This window comes from Mustelus asterias, chromosome 5 (genome assembly GCF_964213995.1).
Source record: "Mustelus asterias chromosome 5, sMusAst1.hap1.1, whole genome shotgun sequence".
Classification (NCBI taxonomy): domain Eukaryota; kingdom Metazoa; phylum Chordata; class Chondrichthyes; order Carcharhiniformes; family Triakidae; genus Mustelus; species Mustelus asterias.
In genome coordinates this window covers 144397758-144419293 of record NC_135805.1, presented here as the reverse complement: position 1 = coordinate 144419293, position 21536 = coordinate 144397758, and the positions used below count along the sequence as shown (strand labels likewise).

At 43.1% G+C, this 21536-nt stretch overlaps 2 protein-coding genes and 1 pseudogene across 2 annotated transcripts; 1 reads left to right on the top strand and 2 right to left on the bottom strand.

Moving 5' to 3' along the window:
• Positions 1-7741: 7741 nt before the first annotated feature.
• LOC144494187 (histone H4) lies at positions 7742-8900 on the top strand. The gene has a single exon (XM_078213789.1). It carries the CDS (start codon positions 7779-7781, stop codon positions 8088-8090), a length of 312 nt encoding a protein of 103 aa, XP_078069915.1. The 5' UTR covers positions 7742-7778; the 3' UTR covers positions 8091-8900.
• A 1947-nt stretch (positions 8901-10847) lies between these two features.
• LOC144494189 (histone H2A-like) lies at positions 10848-12152 on the bottom strand. The gene has a single exon (XM_078213792.1). It carries the CDS (start codon positions 11664-11666, stop codon positions 11283-11285), a length of 384 nt encoding a protein of 127 aa, XP_078069918.1. The 5' UTR covers positions 11667-12152; the 3' UTR covers positions 10848-11282.
• Positions 12153-14479: 2327 nt separating this feature from the next.
• Positions 14480-14843, bottom strand: LOC144494186 (histone H2B type 1-B-like; annotated as a pseudogene).
• Positions 14844-21536: the final 6693 nt, after the last annotated feature.

Below are 21536 nucleotides of genomic sequence, written 5' to 3'. Positions count from 1 at the left end.
ATCCAATGAATCCCACTTTTGATTCTGTCCTCCTCTGTTTACTATCAGCTCCTCTATAACATGTATTTTATTACCCTGTTCATTTTCTTTTCTCATTTATTCCACTGAATTATTTCCCTCATCTCTAATTATATTCATCTGTCAATTTGGTTTTATAGGCGGGCTGGGCTCTCTCTTTTAGCCCGTCTGGCATCTAATGCAGTTTTCAACCTTCCCATATTCAAAATTTACGACAGGGTGTGATTTGTGTTCTAAACTACTCCTCCAGTCTTGTGGCTGATGCATATCCATGTCACACATTTTAACCAGAATGCATTATGGCATTATAATAATTCCCATCATTAAACACATACTCCCATTCTACCTTATGTAACTCCCCACTAAACGTTCACTCCCCTTTCTGTTAGATTTTTGATTTTATGTCTTAAAATTACTGCAAGTAATGGATTTACAACCATTTAGAAAGATGCGGATTAATCCGAGATAGTCAGCACGGATTCGTGAAGGGCAAGTCGTGCCTCACAAATTTGATAGAATTTTTTGAGGAGGTAACTAAGTGTGTTGATGAAGGTAGGGCAGTTGATGTCATATACATGGATTTTAGTAAGGCGTTTGATAAGGTCCCCCATGGTCGGCCTATGATGAAAGTGAGGAGGTGTGGGATAGAGGGAAAGTTGGCCGATTGGATAGGTAACTGGCTGTCTGACCGAAGACAGAGGGTGGTGGTCGATGGAAAATTTTCGGATTGGAGGCAGGTTGCTAGCGGTGTGCCGCAGGGATCAGTGCTTGGTCCTCTGCTCTTTGTGATTTTTATTAATGACTTAGAGGAGCGGGCTGAAGGGTGGATCAGTAAATTTGCTGATGACACCAAGATTGGTGGAGTAGTGGATGAGGTGGAGGGCTGTTGTAGGCTGCAAAGAGACATAGATAGGATGCAAAGCTGGGCTGAAAAATGGCAAATGGAGTTTAACCCTGATAAATGTGAGGTGATTCATTTTGGTAGGACAAATTTAAATGTGGATTACAGGGTCAAAGGTAGGGTTCTGAAGACTGTGGAGGAACAGAGAGATCTTGGGGTCCATATCCACAGATCTCTAAAGGTTGCCAGTCAAGTGGATAGAGCTGTGAAGAAGGCCTATAGTGTGTTAGCTTTTATTAACAGGGGGTTGGAGTTTAAGAGCCGTGGGGTTATGCTGCAACTGTACAGGACCTTGGTGAGACCACATTTGGAATATTGTGTGCAGTTCTGGTCACCTCACTATAAGAAGGATGTGGAAGCGCTGGAAAGAGTGCAGAGGAGATTTACCAGGATGCTGCCTGGTTTGGAGGGTAGGTCATATGAGGAAAGGTTGAGGGAGCTAGGGCTGTTCTCTCTGGAGCGGAGGAGGCTGAGGGGAGACTTAATAGAGGTGTATAAAATGATGAAGGGGATAGATAGAGTGAACGTTCAAAGACTATTTCCTCGGGTGGATGGAGCTATTACAAGGGGGCATAACTATAGGGTTCGTGGTGGGAGATACAGGACGGATATCAGAGGTAGGTTCTTTACGCAGAGAGTGGTTGGGGTGTGGAATGGACTGCCTGCAGTGATAGTGGAGACAGACACTTTAGAAACATTTAAGCGGTTATTGGATAGGCACATGGAGCACACCAGGATGATAGGGAGTGGGATAGCTTGATCTTGGTTTCAGATAAAGCTCGGCACAACATCGTGGGCCGAAGGGCCTGTTCTGTGCTGTACTGTTCTATGTTCTATGTTCTATGTAAGTCTTATAACACAAAGATCCATCCTGTCTGGGACAGAATGGGTTAATTCTCTGCTTGTTTCAACAGGGGCGGAGTAAATTCGCTCAGATTGACATCATCAATTCAAACAGTCCGGAATAATTCTTTCCATTTATCTTTTCATTGTCAGTTCTATCAAGAATACATTTTCAAATTTAACAAAAAGCCTGATCCAGATTAATCGAAAATAAGATTTTTTTAAATCACTTTTAAATATCCCTACTAAATTAAGGCTTTTACACTTTCTTACAATCTCTCCAATTTAAGCTCAAAATTTGCATGATTAATTATTTCTACAGCTCTGCCTCTGTAAACAGCACAGGCAGATACAAAATCAAATCAACTGTGTGCTGTAATGGTTAACTCTCTTTACAACTTTTCAGATGTAATGTAATGCCATCTTGAAATTGATTGTCCTTTCCCAACATGGGAGAGCTCAAATCTCTGTCCGATTCCCAATCTTGAAAATGACCTTGGCCACTAAGATTAAGGTATCCTGACCCTGCCTCAATTGCACTATCATAAAATTTAAATTGGGGGAAAGTAATTTATTAAACTTGCACACAGAGAAGCAACTCACTTTGACCTGCTATACTCTATTCCACCACATGATGTTCTAGATCGCACAATCACATCCTCTCTCTCTCTTTGCCACAGTAAGAAGTCTCACAACACCAGGTTAAAGTCCAACAGGTTTATTTGAGAGCAAAATCCACTAGCTTTCGGAGCACTGCTCCTTCATCAGGTGAGTGGGAGTTCTATTCACAAACAGAGCATATAAAGACACAAACTCAATTTACAAAATAATGGTTGGGATGCGAGTCTTTACAGGTAATCAAGTCTTAAAGGTACAGACAATGTGAGTGGAGAGAGGGTTAAGCACAGGTTAAAGAGATGTGTATTGTCTCCAGACAGGACAGTTAGTGAGATTTTGCAAGCCCAGGCAAGTCATGGGGGTTACAGATAGTGTGACATGAACCCAAGATCCCGGTTGAGGCCGTCCTCATGTGTGCGGAACTTGGCTATCAGTGTCTGCTCAGTGACTCTGCGCTGTCATGTGTCGTGATTCACTTTGTATCCTTCATCTGCTATTCAATTAGTTGCTATGGGTGACTATTGTGAGTTTCACACAATCCCTTTCAATCTGATAGTAGATGTGATTTGGGAGCTGGGATTTCTGTATAAACCTGTCAGAGGGACTGAGTTGGAGTGAATTGGAAATGATTTATTGCTCTCCTGCTCTGCGTGAATATTGCTGTTCTTCATACATAAACAATTAGGAGATGACCTAATAGTGGTTTTCCAGATGATGTGAGGTTTGAAGAGAGTAAATGGAAAATATTCTCTCTGTTTGAAGATCAATTACTAGGCGTCGTGGTTTCAAAGTCATCGAGAAAAGATAAAAAGAAGACTGGAATAGAGACATAATTTTCTCTGAGTTGATGGGATCGCAAATGTTTGATCTGAAGAGCTGGTAGAAGATAATTTCAAGGATTTTAAAATGGAATTTGAAAGTTATTTGAAGACAAGCATCCTAAAGACACACAATGAACAAAACCACACAGGAATGATAAATAAAAAGCATGCAGAAAGGTAGCAGCACAAACTCACACAATGACATGCACACAGACAACTAGATATATAATTAGACACAGAGTGACTTAGACAAAGGGAGGGAGGGCCAGAAAGAAGACTGTCACTCGTTCAACTGTTTCTGGCTCTACCTACAACTGACATTTTGAGTATAAGAATGAGAAAAGTGTGGGATACTATATTACTGGAGGCACGATTTGCCCAAATAAACATGGAAACTGATTGAGAAATAGAAAACAACATTGCTGGCAGGATTCAAACCTTCACAAGGAAATCACAAAGAATTTCAATATGATCATGTCTGATCTATGCCAGTCTCAAGTTTTTCTCTGTGCCATTTCTCCAGAGCCCTCTATTCCTCAATCTATGAAATATTTACCCACCCCTACTTTAAATACATCTAATCGTCCAGCCTCCACTACCCTTTGCGGCAGAGAATTCCAGAGATTTACCACGCTCTGGGAGAAGAAACTTCTACTCACCTCAGTTTTGAATCACCGGCCCTTTATCTTGTAGCTATTTCACCTTGCTCACACTCTCCCACTAGTGAAAACATCTCACTGTCTAACCTGTCCAGCCCACTCAAGATCTTATATGTTTGAATAAGATCACCCCTCTCTCTTAAATACTTCAAGAAATACAGACCCAGACTATTTAGTCTCTCCTGATAGGACAAATTTCTCATCCCAGGAGTGAGCCTGGTGAATCTCCTTTGGACTGCCCCCAATGTTAGTACATCCTTTTAAGGTAAGGGGACCCAAAACTGTACACAGTATTCTGGATGAGGCATCACCAAGACCCGATACAATTGCAACAAACTCTCCCTATTTTTAAACCCCAACCTCATTGGAACAAAGGACAGACACTGGTTGCCTTCTTAAATACATGTTGGGCCTGCTTGCTCACTCTTTGTGATTCCTATACTAGAGCACCATAGTCCCTCTGTACTTCACTCACCTGCAGTTTCTCTCCATTTAGATAATAATCTGTCCATTGATTCCTCCTAACAAAGTGCATGACATCATACTTCCCCATATTAAACTCCATTTGCCAGTGTTGGAGAAAAAAAATCCTAGTAGGCGCGAGAAATTTTAAATAATCAGGGATTTAAGTCACTAATAAAATACTGACCTCAGATCAGACAAACAGCTTAACAGGGAAACTGCCTGCATAATGGCATATAAGAATGAGATTTGACAAGTGTTTCTGATTTCAACATGTATTTTGGTATTTTAAATGTATGAACTGTATTTTGAAAAGTAATTGTGCTCATTAGTCAAGAGCAGGCTGCTGCGAGGGATGATGGGATGAAGCCTTAGCGTCAGAACCACATTCTTGAAACAACAAAACCTCAGAATGTGCAAGTTCTTATCAGGATAAGTTGCGAGCAGTGAGGATCTCTACTTATGAATACATTATTTCACACTGTCCAGATAAGACAGGTCCCTTCTCAGATGTGAAAACATACATCTATCTGGTTTGGCCAGTGACATAGCAGGAGTTGGTGGAAACCCTAACTTTGATCTTTGTAGCTAAGCATCAGGGGTCACTTGGCAACAGAGGAAGAAGCATCAGCGATAGGGGAGGAAGCATCCGGATTCTATGGACCAATGAAATCCCATGATGTCAGAGAGTAGAATGCAATTGGCTGAGGTATGTGAATGGTGTTACTAATAACTGATTTATATTGAAGAAGATTGGGTCATAGCTAATGAAATGTGGCAAAATTTGATATGAAAAATGTAGAATTGATCGATCAGTGTATTGTAATCTTGGAGTTATATTGGAGGCTCAGAGCCTTCTCTGTCGAGAGGCATTGGAAGGGCCAATGATATCTCTCCCTTCAATTGTTGGTTAATAAAGATACGTCTTTGAACCGGGACACTGGTTTTTGTGAGTCTTTGTGTTGACTGAGGTTTTGGCGATACCTAGTCTCCAGAGAACCCTGCAACCGCCAGGTTTTCACCCAGTCACCCAATTTGTCTAGATCCTGATGCAGAATCACAATATTCTCATCACAACCTATTTCATCTATCTTCGTATCATTGGCAAATATGGAAATCTTACATTCTGTCCATACCTCCAGGGCATTAATGTAACTAGTGAACAATTGCAGGCCAAGAACTGATCCCTGAGGTACTCCACTAGTTACACTCTAAAAAGGTCTAATTTATTCTAACTCTCTGTTTTCGATCTGACAGCCAGTTTTCAATCCATATTAAGACTCTTCCTCCAATACTATGGGGTGGAGCATTGACCTCGAGTGGGATTTTACAGTTTCGGAATGACCGCTGCCGTGAAGTCACGTCCAGTGTATTCAGATTTCCAAATGGCATTTGACAGGATGCCAGAGAAGAGGTTAGTATGTGAAGTAACACCCCATGGAATTGTGTGTTAATGCAGATTGAAAACTAGCTGTCAGATAGGAAATAGATTTTGAATAAATGGGTCCTTTTCAAAGTGGAAATAGATAACTAGTGGAGTACCTCAGGAATCAGTTCTTGGCCTGCAATTGTTTCACTATGTCTGCAGGGCCCCTGCCATCTATTCTCTGTTACATCTTAAAGAATTTGAGCAAATTTGTCAATCATGATTTACCTTTCATAAAACCATGTTGACTAGATTTTATTATATTTGGCTTTCTTAAATCATTAGCTATGTTCTCTTTGATTATTGATTCCAACATCTTGTCACTAATAGATGTTAAACTAACTGACCTACAGTTTCCTGCCTTCTGCCTTTCTCCCTTTTTGAATAAGAGTGTCACATTGGCTGTTTTGCAATCTTCTGCTATCCTTCTGGAGCTTGGCAAGTTACAAATACAATTCAAACAATGGGTCCACTATCTTTGCAGCACTTCCATTAAAACCATAGCATGTAGTTCATCGGGTCGTGGTGACTTAGAAACATAGAAAATAGAAGCAGAAGTAGTCCACTTGACCATTCAAGCCAGCTCCGCCATTCATTTTTTTATCATGGCTGATCATCAAACTCAATATCCTCATCCTGCCTTCCCCCCCATATCCCCTGATCCCTTTAGCCCCAAGAGCTATATCTATATTGACTTGTCTACATTTAGCCCCTCGATTTTCTCTAACACTCTATCCCTTGTGATAGGGATTTTTGTAATTCTGCCTGTCATTCGAAGTCAGCCCATCCAATCATAGAAATCATAGAAACCCTACAGTGCAGAAGGAGGCCATTCGGCCCATCGAGTCTGCACCGACCACAATCCCACCCAGGCCCTACCCCCACATATTTTACCCGCTAATCCCTCTAACCTACACATCCCAGGACTCTAAGGGGCAATTTTTTAACCTGGCCAATCAACCTAACCCGCACATCTTTGGACTGTGGGAGGAAACCGGAGCACCCGGAGGAAACCCACGCAGACACGAGGAGAATGTGCAAACTCCACACAGACAGTGACCCGAGCCGGGAATCGAACCCGGGACCCTGGAGCTGTGAAGCAGCAGTGCTAACCACTGTGCTACCGTGCCGCCAATGATTTAGGAGTATTTGCAATATCTTCCATGGTAAAGACTAATACAAAAATGTATTTAGCATAATCCACCATTTGTTTGTTTTTCTTTGTTATCAATTCACCCGCTTCATTCAGTTGGAGTTCCACATTTACCTTAGCTGCCTGCTCCCTATTTATATGTCAATAGAAACTCTTACTGTTTGTTTTAATGCTGAATGCAAGTTTTCGCTCAAAAATTATTTTGTCCCTTCTTACTGTTTACTGTTTAGCTGCTAAGAAAAACTTCACAATCCTCTGGTCGACCATTACCCTTTGCCACTTTGTATATACTGCTTTTCAATTTAACATTATCCTTGACCTCCTGTGTTAACAATAGATTTTGCCTCTTCCTTATTGAATCCCCCTTATTGATTGGGAAAAACTCCTGCTGAGCATTTTGGACCAGCTGTTTGACTATATGACACTGCTCATCGACTGAACTGTATCTCAATTTGTATATCCAGATCACCTTAGACAAAACCTCCCTCATACCATTACAGTTACGCTTTTAAGTTCAGGGCACTGGTTGTCGACCTACGGCGATAACCCGCAAATTATACCTGGAATTCTATCATATTGTAGTCTGGTTTGAATAGACCCGGGTTCTAACTAGCTTGTATCTGATATTCCAGTTTGTACGTTTGTTCCGCGCGTCTTTTCACTTCTGTTTGAATTTGAATCTAAAATGTCGGTTCGGGCAGGCAGGAGGAGGAGCTGGATGGTGAAAGACATTTCACTGCTCTGTCTGTCTCTCAGTCTCCTCCCCGCCCCGCCTCTCTCTCTCTCGCTTTCTCAGTCAGGTCGGGGCGAGCTGTATAATAAAGGAAGCTGCAGCAGCTCCTCTCACATTCAGCAGCGATTTGACTGAAGAAGAATCATGTCTGGCAGAGGAAAAGGAGGCAAAGGACTGGGGAAAGGCGGAGCAAAGCGGCACCGCAAAGTGCTTCGTGATAACATCCAGGGCATCACCAAGCCAGCCATCCGCCGCCTGGCTCGCCGTGGCGGGGTCAAGCGGATCTCGGGCTTGATCTACGAGGAGACCCGCGGGGTGCTGAAGGTTTTCCTGGAGAATGTGATCAGGGATGCGGTCACCTACACCGAGCACGCCAAGCGCAAGACGGTCACCGCCATGGATGTGGTGTACGCTCTGAAACGCCAGGGCCGCACTCTCTATGGATTCGGCGGCTGAACAAATTCACCCAATTCTCACAAAACCCAAAGGCTCTTTTCAGAGCCGCCCACATCCTCACATTGAGAGCACTGGCCTTAGTAAAACGGCTTGGGGTTGAAATGTTTGTAAATGTTTTGAAAGATCCGCCATTTTGATTTTCAGTCATGAATTTTAAAGTTTTATTTGATACGCGCGGTGAAACTCCAATGCCAATTGGACCATTCCGCCTGATCCTTTTGTTTGTCCTGTTACTCAACAATCAGCAATATTGTTTCAGAGAGATGTCTGTGATTGTCAATGTGTATCTGACAGAATGACACACTGCCTGGGAGGCTGAAAAAAATGAGCGATAGAATGTGTCAGATTATATACTTGACTTTGCAATTTCTTGTTAATCCATTATTACCATTAACATTTGCGGGTGTTTTAAACCGATGTATCTCTGTGGTTCCCAAAAGGTGTGGCGCGCCACACTGTTAAGTCTTAACACAAAGAGAGATGGCATGAAATCTGGAAACTTCTACGGGTTTCTATACATGAATGTTTAAATGTTTCTTTGATTGTCCTTGAATCTTCCCGCCATCCTCTCTCGCCGCACCAGTGTGGCGCGCCGCATCCTTTGGGAACCATTTGATCTGCAGCAATTCACCTCCTTTCAATCGTCTAAAGCTTGTTTTTAAATCATTCTTAGAAACCACAGAAACCCTACAGTGCACAGAGGCTACTCGGCCCATGGAATCTGCACCGACTGTCCCAAAGAGCATTTTGGGCCTATCCTTGTGAAACTGCACTGCACTCACCATAATGTCGACTTCGCAAAGGCTAGGATTGCTTCGGTTTTGTATTCTGATCAGGTGTAGCTTTTTCCAAACATTACATTCTCGCTTCATCGCACTATTTTCACTGTCTTCTCTTTTGCGTTCTATTCGTGGTCATTGAAACATGCAACTGACCAAAGAACAAAATAGCACAGGAACAGGCCCTTCGGCCCTCCAAGCCTGCGCCACTCCCTGGTCCAAACTAGACCATTCTTTTGTATCCCTCCATTCCCACTCCGTTCATGTGGCTATCTAGATAAGTCTTAAACGTTCCCAGTGTGTCCGCCTCCACTACCTTGCCCGGCAGCGCATTCCAGGCCCCCACCACCCTCTGCGTAAAATACATCCTACTGATAGCCGTGTTAAACCTCCCCCCCTCACCTTGAACCGATGACCCCTCGTGGACGTCACCACTGACCTGGGAAAAAGCTTCCCACCGTTCACCCCATCTATGCCTTTCATAATTTTATACACCTCTATTAGGTCACCCCTCATCCTCCATCTTTCCAGTGAGAACAACTCCAGTTTACCCAATCGCTCCTCATAACTAAGCCCTTCCATACCAGGCAACATCCTGGTAAACCTCCTCTGTACTCTCTCTAAAGCCTCCACGTCCTTCTGGTAGTGTGGCGACCAGAACTGGGTGCAGAATTCCAAATGCGGCCGAACCAACGTTCTATACAACTGCAACATCAGACCCCAACTTTTATACTCTATGCCCCGTCCTATAAAGGCAAGCATGCCATATGCCTTATTCACTACCTTCTCCACCTGTGACGTCATCTTCAAGGATCTGTGGACTTGCACACCCAGGTCCCTCTGCGTATCTACACCCTTTATGGTTCTGCCATTTATCGTATAGCTCCCCCCACGTTAGTTCTACCAAAATACATCACTTTGCATTTATCTGGATTGAACTCCATCTGCCATTTCTTTGCCCAAATTTCCAGCCTATCTATATCCTTCTGTAGTCTCTGAATGTTCCTCACTATCTGCGAGTCCAGAAGCTGAGATTGATATTTACCAATCTTCGCCGATGCTGAATATCCCCTTTGTCCCTTAACACCTACTCAGCTTTGATATAGACAGCCCCATACACACAGGAAGTTTGTGTGGTGCTCCATTTTGCTCATATCACTCGGAGTTTTGTCCCTGTTTGTTATAGGTCTATCACGGAATGAAGCTGAATTTATTCCTGGATTTTTTGCGATTTAAAAAAAAAATTGAGACAATTCGCTTCAAAGTCGGTTTTCTTTCATTTCCGTGTCTTGTCCCTCAGATCAGCGGGGTTTTGAAATTGGTGAATTGTCAGAGTTCCAACAATCGGGACCCTGAAACCCTTGGTGCCCAATCGCTCTTTTCAAACCCGTCCATGGAATGGGGCAACATCCACTCAGGAGCAGAGGGCGGTGATTAGAATGTATTCAATAGACACTGATCATCTCTTCCTGTTGGGGAACACTTCAGCGGTCACGTGCATTCGGCCTCCGATCTTCGGGTAAGTGTTCTCCAAGGCGGCCTTCACGACAACGCAGAGTCACTGAGCAGAGACTGATAGCCAAGTTCCGCACACATGAGGACGGCCTCAACTGGGATCTTGGGTTCATGTCACACTATCTGTGGCCCCCATGACTTGCCTGGGCTTGCAAAATCTCACTAACTGTCCTGTCTGGAGACGATACACATCTCTTTAACCTGTGCTTAACCCTCTCTCCACTCACATTGTCCGTACCTTTAAGACTTGATTACCTGTAAAGACTCGCATTTCAACCATTATTTTGTAAATTGAGTTTGTGTCTTTATATGCCCCGTTTGTGAACAGAACTCCCACTTACTTGACAAAAGAGCAGCGCTCTGAAAGCTGGTGGCTTTTGCTACCAAACAAGCCTGTTGGACCTTAACCTGGTGTTGTGAGACTTCTTACTGTTCTATAGACACTCACAGAGCGGCGCCAGCATTCTCAGCCTTTGTGTCCCACACAGTTACAGATCATGGCCTGAACTAAACAGACTCCAGGCCGCCCGGAGGGATAGCTCCCCCGCAAGCAGCTGGCTACCAAATTACTGGGTGTTTCTTCCACTCAGCCATCTCCCTGCTCACTGTGTGGGATGTATTCGTTATCAATTGTTTGGCAGTGTGTAATTAATTTAAACTTAACACTGGAGAGGCCCGAGTTTAAATAAATGCAGCAAGATTAATCTTTGTACAAACATCAAGTCTCTCACAGTAACCCGCCTTTCACAGATAAATTGGGAGCTTCTCAATCCAGCTCATTTTAGTGACAACAAAAGAGGAATTCTCACAAATTCGCCACGAGAGACGGTCGCCCTTTCACAGAGAAAGTAACTGGCTCTGAAAAGAGCCATAGGGTTATTAGATTTCAGTGTTCGCTTCACTTGGTCTTCGATGCCGCAGAAGTTTTCTTGGGCAGCAGCACGGCCTGGATATTAGGCAGCACCCCGCCCTGAGCGATGGTTACCCCTCCCAGCAGCTTGTTGAGCTCCTCGTCGTTGCGCACGGCCAGCTGGAGATGTCTGGGAATGATGCGGGTTTTCTTGTTGTCCCGGGCCGCGTTGCCAGCCAGCTCCAGGATTTCAGCCGTCAGATACTCGAGCACAGCAGCCAAGTAGACCGGGGCTCCGGCACCCACACGCTCCGCATAGTTGCCCTTTCTCAGGAGCCTGTGAACACGGCCCACCGGGAACTGCAGTCCAGCCCGAGAGGAACGAGACTTGGCCTTAGCCCGAACTTTTCCGGTCTTTCCTCTTCCAGACATTGTCACAATCTCACAAAGAGTTTGACAGAGAACGAGAAAAGCCGCCCAGATTCACTTCTCTTATAGCTTGGGGAGGGATGGCGGTGCACACATTGCTGATTGGCTATGGGAAAAAGCTAATGACACCTCCTCTACAAAACCAATCAGATATCTGTTTAAAGCACCAATCGGGAAAGGCGGAAAGTAAGGGCGCCAAATTCTCAGATTCCAACCGATTCTTTATTTCAAATTTGAAATGAGTGCCAAAATACACAGAAAAAGTTGAGTAGGGATTGTAAAATTGCTAATACGTAATTCAGATTTCAGTTCAAGATTAGAATATACTCCATTTATTTAACTTTATCATGCAGGTTCTGATGTTGTGTAGACTTTCTCTAACTGCCCAGGAGCCAAAAGAAAATATTGGACATACTGCGGGAAATCTGAATTAAAATCAGAGGGCGGAAAGTCCGGAGCCACATTTTCAAATTCCATTGTTTTTCACATTTAAAATTCCGTCAATGTGTAAAACAAATAATAAACCAGTGTTTAATGTGATTTTTAACATTCAGCTCTTCCTCTATTTCCTGATTGTGTGTCTGGTTAATGAGGACAGGGTCAGAGAACAAAAATGCGAAGTTAGCAGAATCCCAAGATGTTTTTTTTAAAGAATTCAACATGTGTGAGACTGCCAATACATGTCAGAAACTAGAAAATGCTTTCATCCAGAAACACCGCCGAATGACAATGTTTAGAAATTATCGTACATTATTTTTTATAGCCAGTTACCTATCCAATCGGCCAACTTTCCCTCTATCCCACACCTCCTTACTTTCATCATAAGCTGACCATGGGGGACCGTATCAAACGCCTTACTAAAATCCATGTATATGACATCAACTGCCCTACCTTCATCAACACACTTAGTTACCTCCTCAAAAAATTCAATCAAATTTGTGGGGCACGACTTGCCCTTCACGAATCCGTGCTGACTACCCCGGATTAATCTGCATCTTTCTAAACGGTCGTAAATCCCATCCTTAAGGACGTGTTCCATCAACTTACCAACCACCGAAGTAAGACTAACCGGCCTATAATTACCAGGGTCATTTCTAGTCCCTTTCTTAAACAGAGGAACAACATTCACCACTCTCCAGTCCTCTTGCATCATCCCCGTGGACAGTGAGGACACAAAGATCAAAGCCAAAGGCTCTGCAATCTCATCCCTTGCCTCCCAATGAATCCTAGGATATATTTCATCAGGCCCAGGGGACTTATCGACCTTCAGTTTATTCAAAACTGCTAGTATATCCTCCCTGCGAATATCTACTTCCTCCAGCCTATTAGCCTGTAACACCTTCTCTTCCTCAAAGACGTGGCCCCTCTCCTTGGTGAACATTGAAGAAAAGTATTCATTCATCACCTCTCCTTTCTCTACTGACACCATACGCAAGTTCCCACTACTGTCCTTGTCCGGCCCTAACCTCACCCTGGTCATTCTTTTATTCCTCACATAAGAGTAAAAAGCCTTGGGGTTTTCCTTGATCCAACCCACCAAGGACTTCTCATGCCCCCTTCTGGCTCTCCGCAGCCCCTTTTTCAGCTCATTCCTTGCTAACTTGTAACCCTCAATTGAGCCACCTGAACCTTGTTTCCTCATCCCTACATAAGCTTCCCTCTTCCTTTTTGCAAGACATACCACCTTTTCTGTGAACCATGGTTCCCTCACTGGGCCATTTCCTCCCTCCTGACAGGGACATACCTATCAAGGACACACAGTATTTGTTCCTTGAAAAAGTTCCACTTTTCATTTGTGCCTTTTCCTGACAGTTTTGGTTCCCATCTTATGCCCCCTAATTCTTGCCTAATCGCATCATAATTACCTCTCCACCAATTATAAACCTTGCCCTGCCGTACGGCCCTGTCCCTCTCCATTGCAATACCAAAAGACACCGAATTGTGGTCACTATCTCCAAAGTGCTTTCCCACAACCAAATCTAACACTTGGCCCGGTTCATTTCCCAGTACCAAATCCAATGTGGCCCCACCTCTTGTCAGCCTATCCACATATTGTGTCAGGAAACCCTCCTGCACACACTGCACAAAAACTGCCCCATCCAAACTATACGACCTACAAAGGTTCCAATCAATATTTGGAAAGTTAAAGTCCCCCATGACAACTACCCTGTGACCCCCACACATATCCTTAATCTGCTCAGCAATTTCTTCCTCCACATCTCTATTACTATTTGGGGGCCTATAGTAAACTCCTAACAACGTGACCACTCCTTTCCTATTTCTAACTTCAGCCCATATTACCTCAGCATGCAGATCCCCCTCGAAGTGCCTTTCCGCAGCCGTTAACCTATCCTTGATTAACAATGCCACTCCTCCACCTCTTTTACCAGCTTCCCTACACTTACTGAAACATCTATACCCCGGAACGTCCAACAACCATTCCTGTCCTTGTTCTCCCCATGTCTGGGTAATGGCCACAACATTGTAGTCCCAAGTACCAATCCACGCCCCAAGTTCATCTACCTTGTTCCGGATGCTCCTTGCATTGAAGTAGACACACTTCAACCCACCTTCCTGTCGACTGGTACCCACCCTTGATCTTGATACCTTCCCCAATACCTCACTACCCTCAACACTGACTTCCAGACTACAACTCCTTGTCCCACCCCCCTGACAAATTAGTTTAAACTGAAAAAGACAATTTGAAATAATTCATAAAATTATGATAGTTTCGCTATCTCACAAAAGTTGTGGGTGGCTCTTGAAAGAGCCGTTTGGTTGTTTTGGGTGTATTTTTTTCAGTGCATTGTACATTTTCACTTGGAGCTCATGTACTTGTTCACCGCCTTTGTCCCCTCCGACACCGCGTGCTTGACCAGTTCCCCGGGCAGCAGCAGGCGCACGGCAGTTTGGATCTCCCGGGAGCTGATGGTGCTGCACTTGTTGTAATGGGCCAGGCGGGAAGCCTCGCCCGGGATGCGCTCAAAGATGTCACTGACGAACGAGTTCATGATACTCATGGCCTTGGAGGAGATACCAGTATGGGGGTGAACCTGCTTCATCACTTTGTAGACGTACAGACTGTAACTCTCCTTCCTGGATCTCCTCCTCTTCTTGCCGCTTCTTCTGGGCTTTTTTGGCACCCTTTTTGGAAGCTTGGAGTTTCTTTTCTTCAGGCATCGTGCATGGAGACTGCAAATAACTGAAACCTTAGCCAGAACTTCTCTCTTATAGACTAACCCAGATAACTATGCAAATGAAGAATGGGCGAGAGACATGATCACCATTGGCTAAGCAGCAATGATGTGAAGTTTTCTACATATTGGATTGGTTAGTTCAGATAACCAAGCACAGTTACTGCTCGTCACGTCCACAAATTCTCTCTGCCGTCACATTCTCCACTCCTTATTCAAACAATCTCGTCTTCATCTTTCTCCTGCGGCACCAGTGCATTCTCTCTGCTGGTAAAACCATATTATTAGACAAAATACTAATGACACAGTTTGCATCTTTTCACTTTCTCACCAGCGCCAACTGTTCCTCATTTCTTTCTGTCATTTGGATGTAGCAGTCCAGAATTTTTAAGTTCAAACTCAAAGGCTGATTAGCACTGCTACCTCACAGCATCAGGGACCTGGGTTCCATTCCGGCCTCGGGTGGATCTGTGTGGATTTTGCACATTCTCACCGTGTCTGCATGGGTTTCCTCTACATGCTCTGGTTCTTTCCCACACTCCAATTATTTATTAGAATCACAAGTAGGCTTACATTAACACTACAATAAAGTTACAGTGAAAATCCGCTCGTCGCCACACTCTGACCCCTATTTGGGTACACTGAGGGAGAATTTAGCATGACCAATACACCAAACCAGCACCACTTTCAGACTGTGGGAGGAAACCAGAGCACCTGCAGGAAGTCCACGCAGACACTGGGAGAATGTGCAGAATCCGCACAGTCAATGACCCAAGCCAGGAATCGAACCCGGGTTGCTAGCGCTGTGAGGCAGCAGTTCTAACCACTGTGTCACTGTGCTCTCCAAAGTTGAACATGTTAGGTTGATTGGCTATGCTAAATTACCTCTGCATGTCTCAACATTTGTAGGTTAAGAGGTTAGCTGGATAAATACGTTATAGCGATAGGGGGCTGAGTAAAATGTTCTTTCAAAGAGAAGCTGTAGCTTCGATGGGCCAAATGGCCTGCTTCTGTACTGTAGAGAATATATGATAAACTGCAGCTCATGTGCACATTGCTGACACAGGTCCTCCAGCTGACATGGATACTGGGTCAATAACAAAAACGTGACTGACAAAAAAAAAACTCTGCAATCTATCTGACCCTCATGCATACATGTGTTTTTATTCTGTAGTAGACATTTTATGTTACATTATTACCATCAATACAATTCCATAATTTCCAGCTTCTGACATGGAAGTTTTATTAACTCTGTTTCTCCATAAGTTTCCTGCGGATGCTCCAGTTTCCTCCCAAATTCCAAATATTTGTAGTTTAGGTAGATTAGCCATGCTAAATAGTCCCTTAGTGTTCAAAGATGTGCGGGTTAGGTAGATTAGCCACAATACATTGCCCTTTAGTGTCAAAAGATTGGCAAGTTAGTTGTAGTAACCATGGTTATGGGGAGATGGTAGAGGGTAGTGTCTGATTGGGATGTTTGGAGTGTCGGTCAAGCTTCTTTCTGCACTGTAGGGATTCTATGCTTCTATGTCTGGGAGTTTTCAAATTAATCTATCTGTTGCTGAAAATCATGTGTGTTATTTTTACTCTGCTCATGTCAGCGCATGGAGGATGTGGGTTGTTCTCTGTAGCTGCCAGACTTTGTTAATTGTGTCAATCTGATTCTGTTAACCACGTGTAAGTAAGTATGTTATTTCATTTTAGTTTCTGATTCTGATGAAGGAAATTATCATGGTTTCAGTCCTTGTCATTTTTGGAAACAAAAACAGAATATGTTGAAAAATCTCAGCAGGCCTGACAGCAGCTGTGGGGAGAGAATAGAGTCAACATTTTGAGTCTAGACGACCCTTCATCAGAGCTGAGAGCAAAGAGAATCGGCTGACATTTGTACTATGAGGGTGGAGTGGAATGGTACAAAGGGAATGTTAATTGGGATACAGAAGGTGCTAAAAAGTCTCCATTAAGTGATCAGAATGCAGGACAGCCACAACAGAGATGCAGATTGTTAAAGGACTGCCTGAGGAATGTGGATATGCCCTGAAGGGAGGAGGTAGGTGGGGGAGGGGGGGGGGGGTGGTGGAGGATCGTATGGGGAAGGGGGCAAGAAGAAGAGCTGGAATGGAAAGTGGAAAAGTGGAAGTGAGAAAGTAGGATGATAAATTGGATGAATAGGATGAAACACAATGAAATAAAATAAATAGAAATGAGCTAAAGGTGGAGGAGAGAGGTAATGCTCTGAAGTTGTTGAACTCAGTGTTCAGTCCAGAAGGCTGTAAAGTGTCCATCCGGAAGATGAGGTGCTGCATCCCCAGTTTGTGTTGGAGTTCACTCGAACATTGCAAAAGGCCAAGTACAGACATGTGGACAGGAGAGCAGGGTGGTGTGTTGACGTGGCAAGTGACAGGAAGTTCAGGGTCCTGCTTGCAGATGGATGAAGGTGTTCAGAAAAGTGATCACCCATTCTAAGTTTGATCTCTCACCAATGTAGAGTAGACCACATTGGGAGCACCAAATGCAATAGACCAGATTGAATGAGGTGAATGTGAAGCACTGCTTCACCTGAAAGGGGTGTTTAGGACCTGGGGCAGTGAACAGGTTGGAGGTAAAGGGGCAGGTGTTGCATCTTCTATGGGACATAGAAGGTGCAACATGCATGGAAACATGCTATGGGCAGGAGTGTGCGGTGCTGGGTGTGATGGAGGAGTGGACCTGAGTGTCCCGGAGAGAATGGTCCCTGCAGAATGCTGATGGGGAGAGAGGGGGGTGACGGGAAAATGTGTTGTGCAGTGGCATCATGCTGGAGCTGCTGGAAATGACAGAGGATGATCCCTTGAATGCAGAGATGGGTGGAGTGAAAAATGAAGACAAGGGGGACACTATCCTGGTTCTGGGAGGGAGGAAAGGCTGTGGAAGCAGTGTCCTGGGGGATGGGTTGAGAGCCCTGTCAACCACAATGGGTGGAAAACCATGATTGAGGAAGAAGGAAAACGTATCGGCAGCGCTATTTTGGAAACGGGCATCAACAGAACAGATGGGTTGGTGGAAAAGGAATTGAAAGAATGCAATGGAGTCCTTACAGGATGTGAGGTGTGAACAGCTGTAGTCAAGGTAGTTGTGGGATTCAGAGGGCTTGTAATGGATACTAGTGGACAATTTATCACCAGAAATGGAGACAGGGAGGTCAAGGAAGTGTCAGAGATGGACCATGAACAGGTGATAGAGGGGTGGAATAATTCATCAATTTTACTTTCAAAGTCCAGATGAGAGCATCAAGTGGCAATGAAATAGTCGTTGATGAACTGACAAAGGAGTTGTGGGAGGGGACTGGAGTAGGACTGGAACAGGGAATGCTTCACCTAATCTATAAAGAGACAGGCATACCTGGGACCCATGTGGGTGCCCATAGCCACACCTTTTATTTGGAGGAAGTGAGATGAGTTAAAGGAGAAATTGTTGAGTGAGAGAACCAGTTCAGCCAGATGGAGGAGAGTGGTGGTGGATGGGAATTGTTCAGACCTCTGCTTGAGGAAGAAGCAACGAGCTTTGAGGTAATCCTGGTGGGGAATGGAGGTGTAGAGAGATTGGACGTCCATGGTGAAGAGGAGGTGGTTTGGGCCGGGGAACTAGAAGTCATTAATATGCTGTAGGGTATTAGAGGAATCACGGATGTAGGTGGAAAGAGACTGGACAAGACAACAAAGAATGGAGCCAAGGTAGGAGGAAATGAGTTTGGTGGGGCAGGAACAGGCTGACATGATGGGCCTACTAGGACAGTCCTGTTTGTGGATCTTGGGAAGTAGGTAGAAGCGGGCTGTCTGGGTTTGGGAGACTATGTGGTTGGAGGCTGTGGAGGGAAGATCTCCAGAGGGGATGAGGTCATTGACTGTCCTGGAAAAGATGGCTCGACGTTTGGTGGTCGGGTCATGGTCCAAGGGGAAGTAGGAGGAAGGGCCAAGAGTAGGCATTCAGTCTCTGTGAGGTAGAAGTCCATACACCAGACAACAACAGCACCGCCCTTGTTGCTGATGACAAGGTCCTACTTGCAGATGGATGAAGGTGTTCAGCTAAGTGATCACCCATTCTGAGAGTGAAATTTCACTCATATGTGATTATGTGAATTTCCTTTGAATTACCAGTCTCTCCCACATTGTGAGGTTTCTAATCTGGACTGGGGAGATTTGTATTACAGAGTATGGATTATGTCTGTATCAGTACATATTTGGCATTTGACGTGTTTTGTGTATAAGCAAATTCCCGGCCAGCGTAGTGATGAGAAACTAATCCTTTCTTTTGCATGTTATATACAGAATTGTGAATGTGGATTTAAATCTGTACCACTTCGATTTAGCAATCAGCATGTTTATTTTCCCCTTTGTATTCAAATTTATTTTCTTCGAGAATTTTATTTTTTCTTTTTCTATAAAATTGTTGTCGTACCGATGGTAGTTTTGCTTGGGAGGTGTGAATTTCTGATATGTTAGTTGGCTTTCAATCTGCAATTGTCAATTTCTGTTGTGGAAGATAAGAGTTTATATCAGTTACTTCCAGGCTGGTAAATATAGCATTATTATTAGCCTGTCAGCGTCTCATGTGTTATTTTAAAATTACACTTTGCACATCAGTTTCTAATGTGTGAATCCAGATTTGACTCAGTTACAACTATGTAAATTATCGTTTTACTTTGTATATGGCAGTTTCTGATATGGATGAAAGTCATTTTCTGTACATTTTATATTCTGGTAAGTTTATGTGGGGACTCTCTGAACCTGTCACATTCTGAAATAATCGTTACTCTCTACCTGTCCTCTTTTGATGTACTCTGTAACTGTCCATAACTTATCTATTATTTTTGATGTTATTCTGTACCATTTTACACTATATATATTTTTTTATTTTTACTCAGCACCTGTCTGCTTCCGATAATGTGAGTGTGTATTTTTTAAATCTATCTGTATTCATTATAATTCTGTCATAATTCTGTAAACATTTTATTGAATAACATTAGGGTTTTCAAACTATATCTCTCTGTCTCCAGAATGTGGATATAACTGTTATTCACTATCTTTACCTGAATTTGAAATGTTGCTTTTTACCCCCTGTCCTGTTCCTCACATTTTAAAGTGAGCTGTACAATGCACCACTTACAGGAACACAATAAATTGCACAAGATTAGAGCACGTGGCCCAACGCTCCTGCCTCGCCACTCAATGTGAATGATGTTGGATTTCAAACTGATTTTCCAAACTGTTCCATACCCTTCAGTTTCTCAAGACATGAAATTCCAGGGAATATAAACCTAATTTACTCAGTCTCTCATCATAGGGCAACATGAAGACTGATACCAATTTAATGAACTTTTGCTGAATAGTCTCAAATGTGAGTATTGTTAACTGGAGCAATCTGGTTCTCAGAACTTTTTATGAGATTCTGGGTTTTAGAATTTATTGTTCTGCAAGTGGGTATTCACTGTCAGAATAATATTTTCCTTCTATATCAGTCAGTCTGTGGTACTCTGCATGTTGTTTTCGATTCTTGAGAGTAGAAATCCTTTTGTATGACAAATGCTCTTAAGGATTGTGAAATAGGGTGTGAGTGTGCCACTATCTGTGTCATTCAGTGCCTAATACATTGCATAATTTTCAGACCACATTGTATTTGCTTGTATGGTAGATTCTGTATTCATGCAGATTTTATATGGACAAGATTATTTTCCCAATTCTTCCATTTCAGAGAGTGTTTGTGACTTTGGGATTTATTATACAGATTTCAGTCTTGGCAATTTCTATAACAAAGGGCTCCATCCTCAATCTGTCGGCCTCGAGTATGGTGTGTATATGTAGGAATCATTCTGTCATAGTTTTTCTCTTGTATGTGTTGGATGGAATTGTTCTTGTGTCTGTCTGAGGCAAGAATGTGAATGGCAGATTCATTTTGCAGCTATGATTCTCTACTTATCAATATAAGTGTAGTTTTCAATCTGTATCTCTTTTGTCTTATGCAAGTGTGGGATATTCTGTATCTGAACTTTATTTTTATATCAGGCATGGTTTTGGAATTTATTCATTTATCATCTTAACATATTGATATCTGTTTGTGATCATTTATAATATGGATTTGATGTATGTTATAGTAATAAATTAATCTCACTAGCTAGATTTGATTTGTGGAATGGTGTTCATTTGAAACTATATGAATACTCTAATAAAATGTGGATACATCAATCAGATCCATGGCCTCACATGTAATTCCTGCAGTGTGTAGAAAAGGAATTGTCATTTCTGTTTCTGTTTTCCATAATGTGCTGGGATTTTTTAATGTTAGACTGTATGCAACATGTGCTCTTGGCTGAATTATTGGGTAATTTATACAGCTTCTGTTGATAAGTTATACTTTGTCCGTTCCAGCTAAGAATAGCTATTTGATTTCTGACCAATATCACAAAGATTTTTAAATCTGGCATTTTTAAATTCTGCAATTGAAGTCTCCTCTCACCTGGGTTAGAGGGAAATGTAAAAAAGTAATCCAATGCTGTTCTGTTTTACTCTTGGATTGGAAAGTAATCTCTGACCGTGGGAACAGTGTGGGACTGAATAATTATATTCTTTGTTACATTGGGCCTGATAATCTGGTAGTATCTGTGTATATATGAATGACACTTTCGCTACATTGTGTCAGAATT